At 45.9% G+C, this 22,299-nt stretch overlaps 1 protein-coding gene across 2 annotated transcripts; it reads right to left on the reverse strand.

Annotated features, from left to right (window-relative positions):
- Positions 1-3,284: 3,284 nt before the first annotated feature.
- cables1 (Cdk5 and Abl enzyme substrate 1) lies at positions 3,285-20,844 on the reverse strand. Of its 2 annotated transcripts, XM_084481178.1 has the most exons (10): positions 20,150-20,844; positions 14,993-15,064; positions 14,778-14,870; positions 13,651-13,728; positions 10,732-10,837; positions 10,463-10,619; positions 9,019-9,122; positions 7,208-7,314; positions 6,577-6,784; positions 3,285-6,236 (listed from the first exon to the last, which is right to left on the reverse strand). In XM_084481178.1, exons 1-10 carry the CDS (start codon positions 20,719-20,721, stop codon positions 6,096-6,098), a joined length of 1,638 nt encoding a protein of 545 aa, XP_084337304.1. In that variant the 5' UTR covers positions 20,722-20,844; the 3' UTR covers positions 3,285-6,095. The 2 variants fall into 2 exon arrangements, with proteins under 2 accessions (XP_084337304.1, XP_084337305.1); XM_084481179.1 differs by lacking the exon at positions 13,651-13,728.
- Positions 20,845-22,299: the final 1,455 nt, after the last annotated feature.

Here is a 22,299-nt window from a genome sequence, read left to right on the forward strand (position 1 = left end):
CCAGAGCAAAATGCATTGTACACACAGGATTAGCAGTCCCAATGATTAAAGATGAGGACTTTGTTTTAATGATTGATACAGTTGATAGGAGGCTGACTGTTCCCCAGAAAACTAATAAGCATCTGATTGACAAACATTATGAATCATCATTGGTGTTTTTGCAATTTTTAATTTTTCTGCAAAGAAAAAGCAAGGCCATATTTCTTTTTTATATGAGACTTGGTTATAAGATAAATAAAGTTGTTTAATATCACAACAGTTTAGTCTGTGTATGTATATTTCACTTAATTTTAGAAGTTAAATTTTTTTTAAAAAATAGAAAAAATGATTATATAAAAAAATATATATTAAACTATATATATTGTGTGCATATGTTTTAAGTTGTCTTTGCCGCAATTTACAGGACGAATCAGTGTTTCTGAAGTTGGAGAAGAAAACGCTATTCCATGTGTTAATTATGCCTATTATCTGGCCATAAACTGAGCCATTTGAAATTTGAAATTCATGTGGTCATGCATCTGTCTCAGCGGAGACTGCAACTCGTCAAGTCAAAATGCGCTGGCTCTTAAAGGGGATGGGAGATGCCTCTCTCAAAAAGCTAATTTATCAAAGCTCATTTATCTCGCCGTCATAATAGCAACAGCGCCATAGAACCGCCCACAAAGTACTCTTTGACTTTGCGCCTTACGTCTGCTAAGTATGCTATAGGCCTACTGTGTGAGAAAAAAATTGATCGATATTGCGCAACAATCGGGAGATGGGACCCCCCCCCCCCCCCGTCTTGAGCCTGTAGCAAAAAAATACCCCAAAAGGGGTTGTAATGTTCCTATCAGACCAGTGGGTGGCGCCAGAGCTCGTTTATAGGGCTTCAACTCGCTTTTCATGAGCGCAACGGCCCATGCATATATAACCTATAGTAAATTAAATGTATTAAATTCGTGTCTTCAAACGCAAAGCATTGTGTTCCCTCCAAGCATTGTGTTCTACCTCCTCACCTTGGTTAATTTACTATGGCAAATGTTAGGCCTCGTCCGTTTGCAATTTGTTCAATATTTCCCCACAGCGTGTGCCCTCGGCTCACCATCTGCTCATTCTGTCACAGACAAGTTCAGCTCATCAATGATTCAGTCGCGATCCTCTACCTTATGTGAGGACCGGAGCTTCAGGCGGCGGGGTAGTTATTTATTTTTTTTCGAGAAAAGTGAAGCTGAAAGTGTAGACTATTTATAGGTAGTGTTAAAATTAATGAAGTCCTCACAGGTAACCTTACGAAAGGGCTGCCAAATTGTCACCCGCTCACATCATCTGATCTGCAAAGCCATAATTGACTGTGTGTTTTATAAAATATTATTTATGATTATTTGTAAGTTAATACTCTTTCCGTATGTTTTTGAACTATTTACCCTTTTACCGTTTTTATTTTGTGTCCCTAAAAATGTATTCTTCCAAACCTTCACTTTTTCCTACGTGCCAATACTGGAGGGCAAGTTGGGCTCAGCTGAACATGCAGGAGAGATGGCAGAAACCAGAAATGGAAATAATTAAAGAAATGTAAAGGGGGAGACCCCAACGTAAATTATGTTCACCCTGTCTTGGTTCAAGTGTGCCAAAGCTATTACAGGTTTGGGAGAGATTGGATACATCTGACAGGAGATATGGGAGAAACTTGACAGAAATACGTTAAACTATATATATTTTTAATTTGTATCCCAATATTTTTCCAACATGTATTAGTTCAAGTGGGCCAAAGCCAGGATTCACGTTTGGAAGAGTTAAACCGATAAACCTCACCAAAGCGGTGAAAATCAATAGATAAAGGTGATCTCACTGTTTTGTATTACAGAAATCGGATAAACATGACAGAAATGGCACAAAAAAAGATCAAGTGAGAAGCAAGTTGGCGCACTACTCAAACTTTCCAGAGTTAGGGTTATAAATGAATGACTGTATATTCTGTAGGCCTATGCTGTATGCAAACACAGCTAAACTACTTTAGCTGTAGAAACGTTTTTCCATTCAACAGGATCCTTCAATGAATAAGCTAACAGGGCATTTAATGTCAGGTCCTGCGTCACTGGCTTTCTGTTACATCGGGGTCGGTTGTCTTCCAAAATCGCCTCTTAGCATGGAACAAAGGGATTGGATAACCATCTGAAAACATGGCGCCCGGATCCGATTTTTTTGGAGTTCACCCGAAGGGTCAACTCCTCACTAGCAACACTGGTGTTACATGTAACACTCACCGGATTGAGGTTTCCATGGAAACGCACACACACGAGCACATTCACTCTCTCTCACACTCACACACACACACACACACACACACACACACACACACACACACACACACACACACACACACACACACACACACACACACACACACACACAGTGTGCGCTAATGGCTGAACTCTAAAGTGCCTATCAGATTCCGACTCACTCCTGTTTATATTAGAGCTTCTCTCTGTGCTCCTGCTGATATTAAACTACGAGCACGGTCCACTCCCTTTTATTATGTCTCATTACTGCAGTGTGCGTTGGTGCTAAACGCACTGGCGGTGAACCGTCGGCCCTGGCCGTTAAAACGCCACACAGGCCACCTTATACCACTGAGTTTGTTTACACACCCCCATGGAAGGAGAGACTAGAGACAGCGGGAGAGGAGAGGGCTGGGTCAGACCACGTGACCAGCCCTTAGTCACTGTATCATGCGGGCAAGGGAATGTGTGTGTGTGTGTGTAAGAGGCAAACTGCCATCTCAGCTGAATGTTGTTTTAAATGCATGATAGGACGGTAGGCCACACATACTTTCACAATGAGGGCTCCAATCGATGGGCGTGCCGGCTATCAATAAGCCCCTTTATGAGGCGTCAAGGGGGGGGAATTAGGCTGTCAATGGAAGGGGGGGCTCAGCATCCACGTATGCCTCTAAAAAAAAAACCCGCGCTTATACCAGCCTGGTTTGTTTTGATGGCAGCACGAGACTGGCGTGACTGTGGGCCTTGTTTACATTGGCTACGTGTCAGGCAGAGGTCCCTCTCTCTCTCCCCCCCCCCCCCCCCCCTCTCGCTCTCTCTCCCAGAGAGAAACAACCCATATCGGATTGCATCAGAGCCACGTGCACTGAGCTCATTTACATCATGACCAGGCCTGGAGGGCTCCAGCTGATGGAGGGAAGAGGGCCTAACAGAGCAGGGAGTGTACTGTACTGCCCGCTGCAGCTGCCAGGGCGGTTAGGTCATTTGTGCGTGTGTATTCATACAGACACTGAACATATATTTCGTAAGACTCTTTTGTTTTAATTGAACAAGCAATGCAGATTATTTACAAACGTACACATGAGCTCATGAGTTGTTGTCCATGAGCTGTCTAGTGAAGAATTTAAGTGTGTGTGTGTGTGTGTGATTAGTGTTATCTTTGAGTTTGCCATCCATAATTCTCCTTAATCTTGGCAATCTATTCTAATTTGAATCTGAATTTAGTGAAGCCCATTGGCTCATGTTTAAATACACCATCATGAATACGTTATCATTTTCAATTTCAAGTAGGCCATCTTTCCTGATCTAGAGGCCTCATAATACTCAGTGGTTCTCTCTGAGACGCTACATGATTCAGACCAAATAGCATTTTCAATCAAGCTGCCGTCATCCACAAATCATGCCACAAAAAGAGCCCCAAAAAGGCAACAATTAATCAATCAATCATATTATTTTTGGTCACGTTGCATTTCTTTCCTTCTCTTAAAAGGTGCAGTGAGAATGATTTAGTGGCACCCAGCGGTGAGGTAGCAGAGTACAACCAACTGAATCCCCCACCACCCCTCCCTTTATAACGACGTGGGCGGGGCTAACGTGGATTACTGGTCTTAAAAGGGCCAGTAGAGACTTATAAAATGATGTCATCTACAATAGCATCAAGTAGCTGAGTGTCAGGTGATGAGATTCCTTGATAGAATTGTAAATCGTATGCATAGTTATTTTAATATTTGATTATTATTGTTAACCGTCCACGTTGTGGTACGGCTTTAGTGATAACGTTTACCATGTTTGTCCGTCCTGAGCCACTGTAGAAACATGGCGGTGCCACATGGAATTGGAATAGGACCCACTCCCTATTTAGGCTCATTTTAAGGTCAGGACAAATTGATTCATAATTCAAACGCTCAAACACTAATAAAGACATACTTATGAACATTATATTCCATTTCTGCCAAGGCCATCCAGTAAGATCCCACTTAATTCAACACACTGCACCTTTAAATGACCCCTATTTTACCACCGGTGATGTCACAAAAGGGTGGACGTACTAATCGGCCAATCAACATCACACCTGGTGGTAATCAAGGGGACCTTTAAAGCAAGGGTAGGCCATGTATTTTAGAAACATTTCTTTCTTTTTCAATCAATGAATCAAATTCTGACTAAGAGAAAAAGAAAAGTGTGGCTGTCACACGTCTGTAATAAGCCCGTCCAATCACTTAATTTGTCCCAAATGACATGACTGGGCGGCCTACCTGTCAGTCTGTAAATACTTAGCGACCTGCGCACACTCTGCCCATGCACTCATTGCTCATGACCAGAGCCTTCCACAAGGCTAGGCAGACCTATTGCTAAAGCTAGCAAGCTAGTCGGCTAGCAATATAGTTAGTGATGACAACGATGCTCTGCGCTCCCCAGCGCTCCCTCGTAGACCCGTCCTCCAGCTGACCACTGGTCATAGTAGGTAGTACACCTTCTGTGTTTTGGGGGAGGGGCTTTGGCTTGAGGCCTGAAAGGAGGGTTGGGATGTTTTTGCTTGAATACTTTAGAAATCGTATGTACTCTGGCTGGTTTAAAAAAAAAAAAAAAAAAGTTGCCTTCCCGAGCTTTATGTATGAAATAACAAATTCAAGTTAGGTTCCAAAGTATGACACTATATTCATACAATGTGGGGAGATGCCTTCGTTCCCTTTCACCCCTGCTACAGGTGGGGCCAGAGTGCTTTGTGTGAACCACACCCGCGTGCAGCGGAGACATGTTGGTAGAGCCTTGATCGGCGGCACCAATCCACCGACGTCACACCGAAAACCAATTAGTGATCATTGGTTAATACATCTTTCGTACTTTTCTGTTCTGACCCCCAACGATGCACTGTTCCAGTGCTGGGAATACACTCTAACATAGAGCATGGGAAATAGCACGCTTAAAGTACAACTTTCTGGTTAGTAGAGTTCCAAAGCAAAACATTTTACAATTAGAAAACAAATCCAATACTTTGTATGTTGTAGATACAACAACAATCTCCCCACCCCCCCCACCCATCAAGTTCACAAGTACTTTCAAAAGTCAGATCCCATGCAGATAGTGGTCTGTAAAGAAAAAAGAAGGGGGGGCGATAGAAAATAATAAATCATACAAAGTATGGTCACATGACTCATTTTTTCCAGATTGGTTCCAAAAATAAGAGGATGAAAACGTATCCCCTCTTCCCTGTCCCCATAATCTTCCAGGAGTGCACTTGTAGTGATTGGGGAGGGGGGGGTGTGGTTGAGCGACACATTTTCTATAGAGAATGTTCTATAGAGATAGTACAAGAGTAGATAGTACAAATCCAGCCAAAACCAATTGCTAAAGAGGCTGCTGCGGTCATAAAGTCATGCTCGTCAAAAGGCAATGATCATGACATTCATGAACAGGACACTAGTGAAAAAATATGAAGAAATGTTACATCGGAAAGTTTTTCCTTTGACAACCCTTTGCCAAAGCATCGCTAAGAGACCTCTTAGTGGCTGAAAAATGTGAGAGCTGCGATCCAAAAACCACAAACTAGAAAAAAAATCACAATGAAGAAAAATAAAAAAAATCAACCGGTCGAAGCCTTCAAACTTCGAGGACTGTGCACGACTCGTGCAGGAAACACAGAATAAAATGTCGAAAGGACGTCCCCGAAAAACAATTTAAGAGTGAGTCACTTTGGCAGATTTCAGGTCTCGGAGAGGAAAGGCCAGCGTGGCGTGAATGATCTGAGATGATGTGAGATGATTGGAGTGGAGATCAGGAGGAGGAGGAGAGCCTAGCCGGCCGCCCCGCCCCCCCCGTCCCGACGGCACGCCAGCGTTAGGACGTCTGGACGAGGCGTCTGAAGTGAGGCATGACCTCGTGCTCCGGCAGGTGCAGGTTGAACTCCAGGGCCACCAGCACCGGGAACTCAAAGGCTATCAGCTCCCGGCGGTTCACCCTGAACTTCTCTTCCAGTTTCTGAAAGAAGTTGGAACATATCATTAGTATGATTATTAATTAAACATCATCAAAGAGTTGCAGCAACACATTCATTGTGATCGCTCTATAACCATTAAAGGGCCTGCATAATCCTGTTGATCAGCCAGTACAAGACATTTCAGACTCCGCCCCCTAATAGTGGACCATGTGATGTCATAGGATTTAAAATGAATTCTAATGGATAATCAACATCCTAAATAGGGCCCCTTCAATTTGGAATTGGAATCGGAATTTCGATTTGGAAATACCACCAAGGAACAACGTTTCTGCTTAACAGAGGCCCGCTGAACAGAGGCCCTCCGGCGGACGGGAGACTCACGTCGATCAGGTGCTTGACCTCGTGCTTCTTGAGGTCGCCGCCGATCTTGGCGGCCAGCAGGAGGCAGGCGCCGGCGCACAGCTTGCGGTTCTGCTTGTTGAGCTTCCCCTGCAGCACCAGCTTCTCAAAGTAGACGAACGCCATGGCCACCGTGGGCTCGCCGTAGCCACACTCGTCCTGCGCCAGCTTCCTGATCTCCCGCTTCAGACTGCATGGAGGAGCGGGGGGAGACGACACGTGATGATGTGGACATTCTCAGGAATAAATGACATATAACTGATTTTTCTATCTACTGGCAAGACAGGTATTGCCTTGCACATGCAGGCCAACACAACCACTCCACTTCACAACCAGTGAACCTGCTGCAGCTTGCTGGGAGCAGGCAATATGAGACGAATAGCATGGCTTTACATGTCCAATCAACCGACCTGTCCCCAACTAGCATGTCGGGGGACGGGGGCGGCGGGGGGGGGGGGGGTGGCGGGGTGGTGGTTATGCAACAGTGCTTTATGCATCCAATCAACCAAACAAACAGCCAGCGATGCGGGCCATGCGGGTAGTACGACAGGTAGTACGACAGGTAGTACGACAGCACTCGGGTCGCACCACGCCTCCGGGTTTATTTCTTTACCTCCGGATTTTGCTGAGCGTCAGCCGGATGTGAGGGAACTTCTCCTTGAAGGTCTCGTTCATGTCCTTCTTGAGGTCCGAGGGTTTCACGTACTCGATCACCGTGGTCTGGAGGAGAGAGGGGAACACGAGACACGGGGGGGTCAGGGGTCACAAGGGGGGGGGGGCCCTCCTCTTTCACCCCTCCCCACTCGTGATAGGGTGAGAAGATGGACGCTGCGTTCCGGGGATACGTTCCGCCCTCACACTGACCAATAGGAGGCAGGAGGAAACTGGGAGGCTGGAAATGTACCCGGGGACACCCAATAGCTGTGATCGGGTGTTGTTCTGTCTACGGAGAATGGGGCCTCACGGTGTTGTTGGGCTATTGTTTTTGTTCAGTTTGGTGGACATCTGGGATTGGGAGTTTGTGAGGATTTAACATCAATTGATTGGGACTTTGGGTCTATTCTGCACAACAGGCTTTTGGTCATAAAGTATGACCTAGGACTTATTAGTATCAATGGGTGCTTCAAAATCCCACAAATAAGCTGATGAAAACCATCTCCCAAATATTTGCTCGTGTATTTGCATGCGTTATAAAACATCAAACGAATATTTAATAAAAAGTAACACGCGCCGCCCTTTCTGCACACAGACTGTGAGGCCGGCGTTCAGAGGGAACCGCGCCGTACATGGAGTCAACAGATGACCCCGTCTATTGTCTGCCTGGCATGCAGAGTGCGGAGGGGAGAAAACGCCAAATATTTAGCTTGCACAACTTTGGCACGACACGCGTTTCAATAACAACTCTGTGTTTTGAATCGCTCCCCTGGAGTGAAGCGTTCAAAAAAGGACTTGTAGCATTCCTGTAGCGGGAACACAAAAGCTATTGTCCCGGCAGCAGCGCTGTGGATGCTGGGACTCCATACGGGGGCAGGGAAGGAAAACACAGTCTGGCCTTGAATGGGCCAAGCGCGGCCCTGCTCTGTACCTCTCTGTGTGTGTACTCTGCCAGTCTCCGTAAGAACAACACTGCCGGGCAAAGAATGAGTCTGTCGTCTGTAAACCTCCCTTCCCGCTCACCAAAAGCAAAACAAAGCCACAACGAACATTCTTTTCGGAAAAAAAAAAAAGATTTATTCAACTCGGAAAAAAAGGAGTATACTTCCAGTCACGGCTGAAGAATGAGGCACCGCTAACAGGCCTCAGCAGCTGGTAGGTCAGGGAACAAGGTGATGCATGGCATATGGCACAATAAGTGGGAGCTGACAGAGACAGACAGACAGACAGCGAGAGTGACACACACACACACACACACACACACACACACACACACACACACACACACACACACACACACACACACACACACACACACACACACACACACACACACACACACACACACACACACACACACAGAGATATCTGAGGCCAATGACTTCATTGATTTAAGTAGTGTGACAGACTGTTCTGGCTGTGCTCCAACAGTAGATCTGGCCCAGGAGGCCGTTTCACACAGTGTAGAGAGGGGGGGGGGGGGGGGGGGGGGGGTTGGTACCCCCTCCCTCCTCAACCTTGTATTCAGTCGGGACCGAATGGGAGCAGCGGAAAACTCTAACCAAAACTACTAGGATTCACACAACATATGGTCGTTTATCTGGAGCTGAAAAACAATGTTTGCGACCAAAACAACGTTCCAGTTCTCCTCCCGGAGGGGCGGGGGCGGCGGGGGTGGTGGCGGGGGCGGCGGGGGTGGCTGCAGTGTGCGGCTGTTTTTGTTATTCGTCCTGATGGTGTTTTGTGTGCTGGCGGCGAGAGTGTTCTCACCATGTAGGAGGGGAAGATGAGGACTCGCTTGTGCTTCCCACAGGGCCACTGGGGGTCGTCCAGCAGGTTGGGGTCGTACTCTCTGAGGTCCCCCATGTCGTTGCCTGCATGGGGATCGCACACAACACAACACAACACAACACAGCACAACACAACAGATCAGACCAACGATCCCATTCAGCGGGCGCGATTTGTTCTATACAAAGCTAGTAAAGGCCGGTCAATACTGTGTATGGTACTTTTCTCCAATACAGTGCGTGTACATTTCTAAGCCTGGCTGCCCCCCCCCCCCCCCCAAGCTGGGTGTCAAACGGCCCTCTTGCAATGTTCTTGAAAAGCAGAACCAGTTGTGCCGCGCAAGGCTAAGAATATTTATGAAAAAGGATGAAAAAAGCTAAACTGAAGCGGCTGTGACACATTGAATCAACATTTTGAAACGGATCCCTACCGTGTAAATGGGAGTACTGTGTTGAATAAACGCAGTAAGCATTGCGTCTGTGTGTTCCGCTATTTGTAATAGTCACATGCTGGCAAGCCCAGTGCCAAGCCATCTTTGTTTATTTTAGCTACGTTGTTATGGATATTATTTTGGAAAAACAATTTAAGTCTATTCTGGGACTTTTGGGTTGAAGCACTGATGGACTCCTGAGGTTGCATTGCATGATTTGTAATATGATTCAGACAATATAAATGAAGACAAAATATATATTGTAGCCTTCATCATGATAACATTTATGTACGGCCATCTTGTTATGTTTATGTAGTCTTGAATTCTGATGATTTCAACAGCTGAAGAAAAACTAACTCGAAGTGTTTGAAGCAAGGAGGAAAATAAAGTTGGTGAGCCAGCCTCGCTTAGAGCTTGCATAACACAAACCAAACATTCAAGGTCAAAAACAAACAAAACCTTACTGGAGCGATCATCTGCTGTGCAATAACAATATTCAAATGTGTCTGGAGAATAAGCAGTGGGCTCAAAAAAAATCAACATCCCAGTGAATACAATAAAAAAAAAATGGAATAAAAAATGAGCACGTTCCAATTGTTCTAATTTTGTCTTGATAAAGTACATTCTACTCCTGGAGATTAATGGGTTAAATTAAAAACAGGACCAAGAAGAGCCTTCGGAGGGCTAACCCTGTAGACTAATCCCAATATACTACCCTAGACACTAACCCCTATAGAGTCAACTAACTCCCTGTGGACTAGACTTAGCCCCTGTAGAATCTACTGACTTACACCTATAGAACCCTTAGAGTTAGACTACCCCCTATAGAGAAGACTCACCCCCCTGTAGACCAACTCTTAGAGTTAAGACTAACCCCCATAGACCACCATAGACTAGACCAACCCCTATACACCAGACCAACCCCTATACACCAGACCAACCCCTATAGACTAACCCCTGTAGTCTAACCCCCGCAGACCAGCCCGTGCAGCTCACCCGTGTCCAGGCTGCTCTGGTTGCTGTTGGCGCGGGCCAGGCTCAGGCTGCGGTGGCTGGCGTTGCGGGACTGGGAGAAGGACGAGGTGGAGTCGATGGTGTTCCTGCGGCCGCCCAGGACGTTGGTGGGGTACATGAACTGCGTGTAGGACACCGTCTGTGGGCGGGGGGGCATGGAGTTAGAGTCACAAGGGAGCCAGAGGGGACTAGAGGCACCGAGGAGATTTAAAGAGGCGAGGTCATTGCCGGATTGATGGCGGGCTCCTCACCTTCCCGTCGGCTCCTAGCTCCACCCCCTCCAGCCCGATCACCATCTCCTTGGCGCTGACCCCCCCCGACGGGTGCCGCTGCCGCCCGCCCTCCAGCTTCACGTCCCTGTCGGGCACAGCACCCTTTAGAGCTCCCCCAGGACCCCACAGCACCCTTTAGAGCTCCCCAGGACCCCACAGCACCCTTTAGAGCTCCCCAGGACCCCACAGCACCCTCGGGTGTTACAGATCATGTCCCTTTGCGAGGCTTTGCGAGTCGTCTCACCCTCCAAATGGAAGACCACACACACACACACACACACACACACACCCACACACTTCCTTTGGCCCAGTTCATGCAGGGAAGGGGGGGGGGGTGGAGGAGATGCTAGGAGGAGATCATGGCTTCGGGCTGAGCTCTCCTGCAGCTTGACGACAGTGCATGAAATGCCATGCTAGCATGGGAGGTTTTCACGCGGTTACCATTGAGTGCATCAACAGCGCTGCTGGAGCAACAGCTGGCAGGGCCTTGTTTGAGTAAAGTCTCTGTGGGCCAGACATGGGATGTAAGGGAACGGAGGTCAAGGACCTTATCTTCCCCTAGAGTTAGCAGGGCTTTGTCACAGACTTGTGTGTACTACTCTTCTGTGTTCAGCCGACTGGTCTATTTAATACTTTACTTCTATGTGTTGACATTTCTTTAAAGCTTATTCATAAACAAAAAACAAAAAAAAACGATGTGCGTGTGTGGTTGTGGCATTCGGGCCCCGTTCTTCTGCGATGGGAACAGTGTTATCTGTGAGACGGGGGCCCTCAGCCGGGACACGGGGGCCCGCGTTGTTGGCGGTCGCACTACAGACGGGGACATCCCCGGGCGGCAGACCCATCAGCACATAAAAAAAACACCGTCCATGAAAGACAGAGACATGAAAGAGGAGATCTAAAAAAAGGAACCACAAAAAAAAAAAAAAAGGAAATGAAAGGGAGGCTAAAAGCTCCGTCGTTTTTTTTTGGTCGACCCCTTTTAAAGTCCGGCCAGAAACATACATAAACATTCAGCCATCAGCCTGTGGGACGGAGAGATGGGGGGGGAGGGGGGAGGGGGGGGGGGGAGGCCCGGCTGCATGCAGAACAAACAACCGCTGGCTTCACACATTCCCGTGTTAGTCTTAGTGCTACCGTCCAAGAACGGCGCTCATTCACCGACGGTTCAACCCAAGAGCTCAAAGGCTCTGCTGTTTTATTATATAGATCGTATTTAAATCATTATGTTATGTATACATTTATATATATATATATTTATTGTCAATAGCTCAAAATGATTTAGCGAAAGTCTACGATAGACTTTGAGCCGATGAGAAACAGATCTGGGACGGTCTGGTTAGGAGTACGGGGTCTAGAAACGGGAGCACGGTTGGGCTGCTGAGGATTCAACCTACTAACTGAGGCGGCACTCCAGAGGACTGCGCTACTTATAAAAATAACGGAAATCTGAAATCAGGACAGGAGTGAGAGGTATAAGTGATCACCATGACGGGGCCGTGGGAGTATTCAATAACACCGGATAAACATCTTTGTTGTCAGCATCACTGTGCGGGAACTAAATGAACTGCTGCATGTGAAGCAGTCCACGAGAGATGACGGCTACTGTGACTGAATCGTTTCATCGTGACACAAACATTGGCCCGAGCCATCCGGTGTCAGGCAGCCAACTGTAAACTGTTAATTAGCGAGATTGAGCCGTCAGTCTGAGAGATATCACTGGAGGGGGCTTCGTTAACCCTTGACCCTCCACTGTTTTGGCTGGCTTTGTGGATCCCACAAAAGAATGAAGCCACCCTCTGCGCATCATGAAAAATGAAAAGAAACGGAACAATCTTCACAGACAGATTAGCTTCAAAAGTGTCCCCTTCAGCTTGCCAAGAAATGTGTAATCTAAACAGGCACAGAGAAATAAACACCAGTGGTAAATGTCAAACCAGCTGGTTGTGTGTGCGTGTGTGTGTGTAGTCTCTGAACAGATCCACCACACATTGACATACAGCATATCAGGACGAAGCACATCTTGAGGTGAGGAGCGCTAGGGGTAAGATTGTTGTCAGTGACCGTTGGGTTACGTTATGGGGGGGGGGGGGGTAGGGGCGGGGATAACAGCGAAGCCGGCGGCAGTGACTGACAAAAACGAGTCAACTGGAAGGAAAAAAAACGCTGCTGGATATCGGAAAGTTGCCCGAGCCAAAAATCGAGGGGAAAAACAAAAGAGAAGCAATAAGCGTCTACGAATGTTTGTAGATTAGCGGTAATATTCACAAACATAGAATCAAGCGTCATCAGCCCATTGCAGACCCCCGTTGTAGATAATGTTATTCATAGAACCTGACCGTTTGTAGTCCTAATAACTAATAATTAGATCCATGATTCCTTGACCTCCCAATGACGTTCATTTAGATTGACCAAATGATCACTTAGCTGTGGTTAACAAAGGTCAATGAAATGTAAAATGTTGTTATATTCATATCTTACAGTATTAATGCTACTTGACAATTAAACTTTAATAAGCCTTTCATCAAGTATGTTATCAAGAAGCTAAATTAAACTACCACAAACAGCGGAAGGCTTATTAAAGCTTCAAGTTTCACGAGCAGACTGTATATTAATATCGTAAAACAAAACAGCTCTTTCAGTCCCCATTGACTTTGTTCACCACAGACTTTTTTTTAATAGTTAACATGGATGGAATCAACTTCCACTTTTTAGGACTACAAAAGGACAGGATATTATAATTAAATAGCATCTGCCACAACCATCCCTTGACAATGCATCACCAGCTACAGGAGAGTACATCCAAAGAGGAAAAATAAAGACGGGGGAAATTAAAAGGGAGAGGGAGTGCAGGCGGGAGACAAAAATATAGAGTATGGCATGCTGTCGGATACATACCCTGCTTGGCTACAATCTCGATAAGGCAGCACAGAAAATACACTATAGAAGGATCTCCGGGCACTGATAAGGACTATCCTATAAAAACAAAAAAAATAGGCAAATAAGGCTACTTAAAACATCTAGCTGTTTAGGAGTTCAGGTTAAGTGGGAGATGGTGTTCTAGAGCAGAATCCAGTAGAAAACAGAAAATCTAAGGGAAACTTGAACATGAAGGTGGCATTGTGACTGTAGGTGGGACGGCGTGGAGAGGTGTGGGTGGGCAGATGAAAACTGTGCCATTTTCTAGAGCTCATTTCAGAAAAAGGCTTTGTACTTTGTATAAAAACCAGACCATAACACATCTCACAAAAGGAGGGCATAACTGTGTGCAACAGTGTCAGAAAGTCTATAAATACATCACGTTTACACTCACAGGTCATCTGCGATACCGCTAAATCCGGTTTACCTTCAATCCACTTTAGTAACAAATGGATTTGAGGCCATGGTGACAGAACAGGGATTAATTAAATAAATGGCCCTGACCACATGGTCCACAGATTTGATAATAACAAGTGCTTTTTTGGGCTCTTATCCACATTATCCTTCTTGCTGTACAAACCAAATGCTAAAAATAATATTCAGTGAGTAGAAGGACAAAAATAACTGGCTGGAGGCCTGTCCAAAAAAAATTCTTTTTTATATATCATTAACCATTAAAGTATGATAAATACTATATTTGACAAGTGACTTTCTGCAGGTATATCTGCATTTTGTTTATGGTGAACTGTGGGACGGAACATGACTCAAGTTACTTTTAGGGTGGAACCAAGAGTTCCTACATTGATGTGGATCTAATAGACAGGATCTGTTATCCCACTAAGGATCAATAGCTAATTACTCTGCACTCATAAATACCTTTAACATTCCATAAATGACTAATTACAATTCATCTGTTAGTAGTAATGACCAAATACAAAGGATAAGCTCGCCTACTGAGATTTGCCTTGTAATCTGAGAATCGGTGAAACTACAGTTCATCGACTTGTTAGGGGGGCGGGGGGGGGTGGGTATGGGCGGGGGAGCGAGCCATTATCCACTGGGAGCCCTTGTTATGGACTGGAGCATGGCATTGTTGGCCTCCATACCTTCCATTGCGCATATCGTGTTGCCTCATGTTCTTGATGAAGTGGATCTTCTTGAAGCTCTTTGGTCGCGGTGAACCCGATAGGGTTCGGCATCTGGAGGAGCAAGACAAAAAAAAAAGATACACGCGTGACGTCAGGAGCCTTTTAGGAAGAGGGTTGCGGGCGGAGCCTTTCTGTGACACAAGGTGAGTCATGCTGTGTGGAGGGACGGTCACCTGCGCAGGGGAGCGTTCTCTGCAATGTCCTCCAGGGTCTCCAGGGAGGAGCGCTGGGAGATGAGTCTCCGTCTGGGGCAGAAAGGGAGAAGATGGTGAGGTGATGAAACGTTTCAGAAAAAAACAATAAAATCAACCCCAAAATCTCTGTTTGCTGTTTGTCCAAAGATCGTGATGAGGGCCAACCTTTGGGACAAGTCAAACAATTGGCATGTCATAAACCAATTCTTAATATGGCAATGTCTTATCTACTTACTGTGATCAATGTGCAAAGCAAGTAAACACAGCTTGAGGCGGGCAGTTTGCCATCGTGGTGTGTATCAGACGGTCGTCATAAATCAAGACTTGTAGTGACAGGAGTTAGTCACAACAACTCAACGACACATTCCTTCCGTTAGCAAATAGAGGTCAGTTAACTTATGAAATGGAATCAGTACACAAGGGAAAAAAGCTACAGATTTCTACATAAATCTCTAGATTTTCCTGCTTAAGTAATGAGCTTTACTTGGCTGCATAAGGCTGATGCATTGTTAGATTTATTAGGCACTTAAGCAACACTTGAAATGTAACACAGGATGCAACCATTCTGTGCCGGGCTCTACAACCGTGAGATACTATCTTGGCCCCCAATGGGTCACGTCCCTGGCTGTTAAAACATGTCAAACTTCACTCAATCCAGTCTCAACACCGAGGTCTGTACTTCGGCCAATCATTGAGCACATTGAACACAAACAACCGTATTTACTCAGATCACGCATTCATGGAACATAACGAACTGGAAGGTAATGAATCTGTGCTGATGCGCCCTGTTCCCTGATCCCTTTTGAACATTCAGTACAAAAAAAGTTTAACTCTAATTCCCCATGCAACCTTTCTGTGTGGTTCATTTACAGCTGGCTGGCATTGTCTGGTTTAAGACCAGTGAATCCATCAACCCCCAGAGTGTTCGTGTGGTCAATGATCACTCTGAGATCGTGCTACAGCCTTTATGCAAGACCACAGTGTACTTTCCACAGCATGGCATCCGAGGTGACGGGGAGGGCAGGAGGATGAGGAACCAGCCCCGTGAAATCTTTTCATGTAGCACCGTTTCAACACACGCAGCCCACCAACGGCCCACTTCCGTTAACTCGACGTGAACCTCTGAATCAGAGCCCCTGTGTGAACACAGCTGCCGGCTTCCAGCCCAATCGTGTCCCGACTAGCTTGACGCTTCACACAATTACCACCTAAATCGTGTGAGGTATATTACACACCCAATTGAATCAGGTATGAAAATCCCCCCCAAAACAACCTGACCGCATATCTTTAAATCTCGTGCATCAGTAAACGTCCCCGTTTCCCCGCTGAGCACACAGCAGTCAGTAGAGGTCTAAACACAAGGCACTGAACACGTGTGTATCATGCACCACCCTTCACCCACTGTACACACTGGGACCCCGTCTGGCAGGCTTGAACAGAGCGTTATTATGCTGTTGGTGTCTGCAGCACAATGACACTTGACTTCAACAACCCTCCCCTCCGCTCCCTCGCTCCCCGCTGTCTCTCAGCAGGCTGGAGAGCGCCGGTTAATGAACGACAGAAAATATGAGGACGGATTAAGAGAAGAAGACTCCTCTCTGGAGGGTCTCTCGGGGGGTAAACAAAGACAGGCTCATGAATGCACTCTGGGGCTGGATAATGAGGGTTAGAGGAGATACACCTTGCAGTAAGACGTACCCGAGTCCCTGATCTTTGGCTGAGCACCACAAGTAAGGAAATAAGCCCCAAGCCCTACCTCCAGGTGAAGGCTTTAGACAAGCCAAGGGAAAGATAGGCAGCTGATCTCGATCTTTCCTCTGCAGCAGAATGAGAGGAAGGTCATGATGTTGGGGTTGGACCCCTGTCTAAAAGGTCAGACAGGGGGAGGTGATTGATCCCCTGCATTGACAATCCTTAGGAGGTAAACATGTCTTAGGATCCATGATCTCAATCAAGGACACATGTATGTTGCATTTTTCTTAAGGTTTCTACGGTTCTATTTACACATAAACCATTAAAACATAGTATTATAGATACATTTCTAACATGGAAAAATTGGCAAAGTAGTCCTTAACATTTCTCAAGCTGCAGTTACTTTGTCATTACCCATACAATGAGCGGAAACTTGTCTGGTAGAGCAGTCAACCTTAAATGAGTGTGTTACAGCCACATCCAAGTTGAAACATTCCTCACGATATCCACCGACTATTACTAAATTCCATGTGACAGAAGCGCAGGTTGGGGCCAGTACAAACGCACGCTAATGCGCTGAGAGGCCTTTGATCCGGCCGCTGTAAATGAAGAGCAGAATAAAGTGGGCTGGGTGTTTGGGGTTTTGCTCCTTCCTCTGCTTAAGGCGGTTAGCCCAGTATCTTAGAAGGCTCTAGAAACTAGGTCTGGTTGTAATGGAGGAGGAGGAGACCCCATCTGAAAGGTCTGAGGTATATGGAAGACCTAAGCCTACAAAGTGCGCCACAAAGTGCAACAAAGAAGCAGAACTTCCTTGTCCTCAGAGTAGAAGGTGAACAGGAGACAGGGGCTGAAACCAGATTTTTCCAATTACATGCAGATCCCACAGAGGCAAAACATGGGAACAAAATCCTGGCAATGATTTAGCTCAAGCATTTCAATGAGTGTTGCCTTTAATAACATGACGAGCATAATTCCAATGTACAGAACCGGACCCAAAATAAACACACCCTAAAAATGAAACGTATGCACGTTTTTTCCAAGTTAAGGTTATATTTAGAGAAAAGGATAACTGTGCATGATTTTTGGAAAAGACAGGGTTACTGTGCCTAGTAGTCCACAGGCCAGAATACAGGCAAGCAGGGTACTCACCCTGTCTCTTCTCCAAGTCAGGGTCTGGTTCTAATTATGCCGACTTTCTAACACTGTATTCTTACCGGGAATATTTTCTGACAGCTATGGCAACCGGGAGCCCGTGGAATAGAAATTAGCTTCTCTTACATAACCCTGGTGGTGATGCCAACAATGACCTCAACCTGAACAACAATCAGCCCCATATCCCAGAAGGATGTGATCCAATTGCCCAGACACGCTCTGAAAGACCACTAGAACAGCATTATGCTGGCAGCGGCAGAGGCTGCGGTTCCTGTGCTGTAAGGCTGAGGCAGCCTAACCCTTGTTAAAATACTGTGGGCTTTTCTGGTGCTTCCTGGAGCCGGTGAAAAGCAAACAGTGTGTACGTGAGGAGACTCGCTGGGCCGTCCAGGTCGTGGGAGGGGTTCTGATTAAAGAAAAGGAAATGTGATCCCTCTATCCGTCTGATATAAGACTGTATCATGAAGTTGTGACGGAGTTGGGATGGAGTTTTAAACATTGAATGGCAAAATTAACCTGAGACAAAACAAACTGAAAAGCAGTTATTTTTCAAATTAGTTGGAGATTAGCGCCAACCACATCATCAATATGATGGATCAGAACTAGTCTCGAGGCCTTTGTGAGCTCTGAGAAATACTTTTTCCTCTTTTTTCCCCCCCTTGGCTTGGCAGCGACTCAGGAGCAGTGAGTGACTTCCTGAAGAGCAGCAGGGGAGACGGGGCCAAGGAGTCTTGAGAGCAGAGTGTGTCTGTGTTGCCCCTGCCGCTCTTGGGAGAGGAAGCGGCGGACAGTGAAATACACAGCCAGGGCTGGAAATAGGGGAGGGGTGGGAGACAGGGGAGAGCCAGCAAGCTTCTCAGAAAGCCAGGGCATCCTGTCGTTCCCAGCCAGGATGAACTCCTTTTAAACACCATTTTCAATGCTTTTTTTTTTTTTTTTTCCCCTTCACCCATTGAACCCGGGAACACAATCCGGCCACTGTGCAGGCCAGTGACCCTGTCCTGCCCCGTCCCGTACCGGGCAGGGGTTAAGCCCGGAGCACACGGCCATGTGGGAACATGGCCGTGTGAAAAAAGTGTAAAAAAAGAAGGTTACCTCCACTCTACATTCTCCATGCGGATGGACATGCTCCGTTGAAACAATAGGACTCTACTTCTTGTTAGTGTCTCACTCGAGGCGAGAGGAAAACGGTGGGAGCATCAATAGGTAACCCGCCAGGATCCTGCTGCCAGCATGGACGTCATCCAGAAAAAGCACATTCCACAAAACCAGTACATTTTGTTTTCACTGGCTCTCCTTACCTGGGAGCACACAGGAGAACAGCTCTAAATGAGCACCTGAATAAGACATGTATGATAAACCATAACCCAAACCTTAAGCCTTCGTGTGTCGTTGCTTTTGTTTTGGGGTTTATTTTATGCATTAACAAAGATTGTTGTGGTTTGTTACGACACGGGAAAAAACCCTATTAACTTTATCACATCGTAAATGGGAGATTATGAAAGAGTATTAGAGGCTGGGCTAGTTCTGCTCTAGGGTTAAGGAGAGAACGAATGGAGCACTGCATGTTAATTGTTGCAGCTTCATGTTCAGCTGTGTGTGTGTGTGTGTGTGTGTGTGTGTGTGTGTGTGTGTGTGTGTGTGTGTGTGTGTGTGTGTGTGTGTGTGTGTGTGTGTTTAACCCAGAGGCCAGACAGTAGGTTGGGACATTAAGAGGACTGTTAGCCAAGTGCAACTGACAGCCAACCCCCCCCCCCCCCCCCCTTTCATTCTCAATGGCAAGTAAACCCATAGCATAATGAAGACACACACACACACACACACACACACACACACACACACACACACACACACACACACACACACACACACACACACAACAGTGTATTGATCAGGTTCAGTGTTATGGGGGTGTTACATTACAGGGTAGGGGCAGATGTGTGCCACATTTTTAGAACAAGCAGAGACAAAATAACTTTTTTATAGGCTGTGAGCATAGCTATGAGAGACAGAGACAGAGAGATTGTTTGAATGACGAGGTGTGCTTTGCAGTGGTACAGGGAACTTGGTTACCGCTCCACAGCTGTTGCTCCTGTCTTGGTTAAAAACAAAGATATATCTTTGAAAATATGAACTATAAATAAAATCTATGATGTTGTAAAACAACATGATGTAGCTGCAAGAAAAGTATACCTAGTCATTTGTGAAGAACAGTTTATCCATCATTGTGTCTCAACAACTCTTTCCCATCACATAGTACACCAAAACGTTTGCAGAGACCGTTCGCATTACCTTGACCTCTGCAGCTCTATTGCAGAGTTGGCTATCTGTCCGCTCTCCAGGTTGTAATTCGGGGCGCCCTGCCTGGAGAAGGAGGCAGGTAGGACCCCCTGAGTGTATGTCTGCAGCCTCCCTCTAGCCGCGGCTGGGACCGCAGAGAAGGGTGAGCTGAATATGGAAGGCCCAAACGCATCCCCGTCCGACTCCGTCCCGGGGGAAGCAGTGGGACCCATCACAAAACTTGCTCGGTTGGTAGCAAGCAGAGCGTGGTTAGCGAGCGCCTGGGTGGCCGTGGTCGCTGCCACTGCTGCCCCTGCCCCGGTGGCAGCAGCAGCATCCGCCGCATGCATTGAGCGTTCTGGGGAAACCAGGCTCTGTCTAGTCCTTCCCTCAATTGAATCGTCCTCTTCGGTTTGGATGTCTGCATCATCTTGCACTGGCCGTCCGTCCAAGGAGATCTTGCTGAGAAAAGACAGCGCAGCTTGTCTCCTCCTCGGATCTATGCGTTTCCGTGTATGTTCGCTGCTGGAATGCTTTATCTGGAGCGTGGTGGTGGATGTGTTGCTGCTCGTGGCAGCCGCCATGGTCCACCTCCCAGCGATGTCAGAGCGCGAGCAGAGATCTTACCTCGATGACATTAAGAAAGTGATGATCGTGCTTGTGTTGGCTAACGTCAGTGTGGTCTGTCTTTAAAGTACATGCGTTAAACTGGCTAAAAACAGGAAGGTCACGTGTGTTCAGTATTGTGGCAGCACAGGGAAAAATGTGGACCAATGGGCGCTCAGGGAAGGGAGCATGTTTTTTTCTTTTCCTGCGCGCTCCCCCACGCCCCCATCTATTCTGTAGCCTACAGGGATCCGCCGTCATTACGGTAATGGGCGAAACAGCCTTTTCTAATTATTTGTAAGTATTTTTGAACAATGTTGCCTAAACATGTACTAACATTTACTTTTTGACAAAGTGCAATATTGTGCAAAAACATTTAAAATTGAATAATAATAGTCATATTGCTAAAATAACAGTGTATGTACAATTGATTGTCAACCATTATCAAAATATGGACTTTGCTTTCATATGTGCACAAGTCAGCATGTTCTACTTCCACTGCTCGCTAACTGCGCCATCTGGCTGACAACACTGTTCAGCTGCACTGTTATCTTTTGAAATGAGTTACGCCATCTAGTGGCTTCTCTTCACAACTACAGCAACATGCAAATATTGGAGAGATGTATATTGCTTCCATGGCTTGTTCAAGTTGCTATGAACAACAGGCCTACTCACTGCAGCTGAATCCCCTCGAATAAAAGACAACTGCGGAGACCTGTTCCATTATGAAAGAGGACATTTGGTTTATTACCGGTTATCTTCAAATTATCTTATTTAATATATTATTTCCCGAAATCTGAGCAGGTCAAACGATGTGTGGCATGGTCAACGTGTTTATGCAGGTAAATCAGGCGTTCTCAAGTCAATCCTATTGCTATCAAAGAAGGTGTGTTCTTGCAATGAATGGATTCTGCTATAACACACAAAAACGGATAAGAAAGAATGACCTTAAAACATAAAGTTATCATTTATATACCATATTACAGCTAAAAGTATCCCAAGGTAAATTATTCCAGCAAGTTTGTTTTATAAACATTTAAGCTTATATATCACGAGATTAAAAAAATAAAATAAAAAAAATGTCCCACTAGATGCCGCTGTTGGACCTACAATCTCTGCCCGACTTCCATAAACTGTCATGGTTTCATCAAAAACTCAGGTAAAAAATAATAATATAATGAAGCACGATTGACGAGGTATCATTATGAATAAATATGTTATTTTGTTACTGAGTTAACATTCTGAGCTGCATTGCATAATTATCTTGCAACGCACTATTGGTTAGATTAATTAAAAACGGCGATTAATTATGCTACTATTCATTAGGTAACTAAACTGTTTAAACAGGTTTAAACAAATAGGCCTACAAAAACAATACGCCACGGTTGATTTGTTGAGCTCTCATCTGCATGTGTTTTGAGCGACATTAGTCTTCCACTATGATGTCACCTGCACAGTTCAGAGCCCAGGAGGTTAATGAGGTCACCCTTTAATCATGCGTGACGCCTAATAGAGACTCCTACACGGATGATACATGGTCCTGGAAATTATTTAAC

The sequence above is a fragment of the Micromesistius poutassou genome (assembly GCF_964030765.1).
Source record: "Micromesistius poutassou genome assembly, chromosome: 16".
Classification (NCBI taxonomy): domain Eukaryota; kingdom Metazoa; phylum Chordata; class Actinopteri; order Gadiformes; family Gadidae; genus Micromesistius; species Micromesistius poutassou.

What these genes read in the sequence shown, in the direction of transcription:
- cables1 (XM_084481178.1), bottom strand. Translation starts at nt 20,721, where the DNA reads ATGGCGGCTGCCACGAGCAGCAACACATCCACCACCACGCTCCAGATA. An exon ending in GAGAACGCTCCCCTGCGCAG is followed by an intron (nt 14,871 to 14,992) that starts GTGACCGTCCCT and finishes TTGCTCCTCCAG; the next exon opens with ATGCCGAACCCTATCGGGTT. An exon ending in ACGCTCAGCAAAATCCGGAG is followed by an intron (nt 6,785 to 7,207) that starts GTAAAGAAATAA and finishes TCCTCCATGCAG; the next exon opens with TCTGAAGCGGGAGATCAGGA.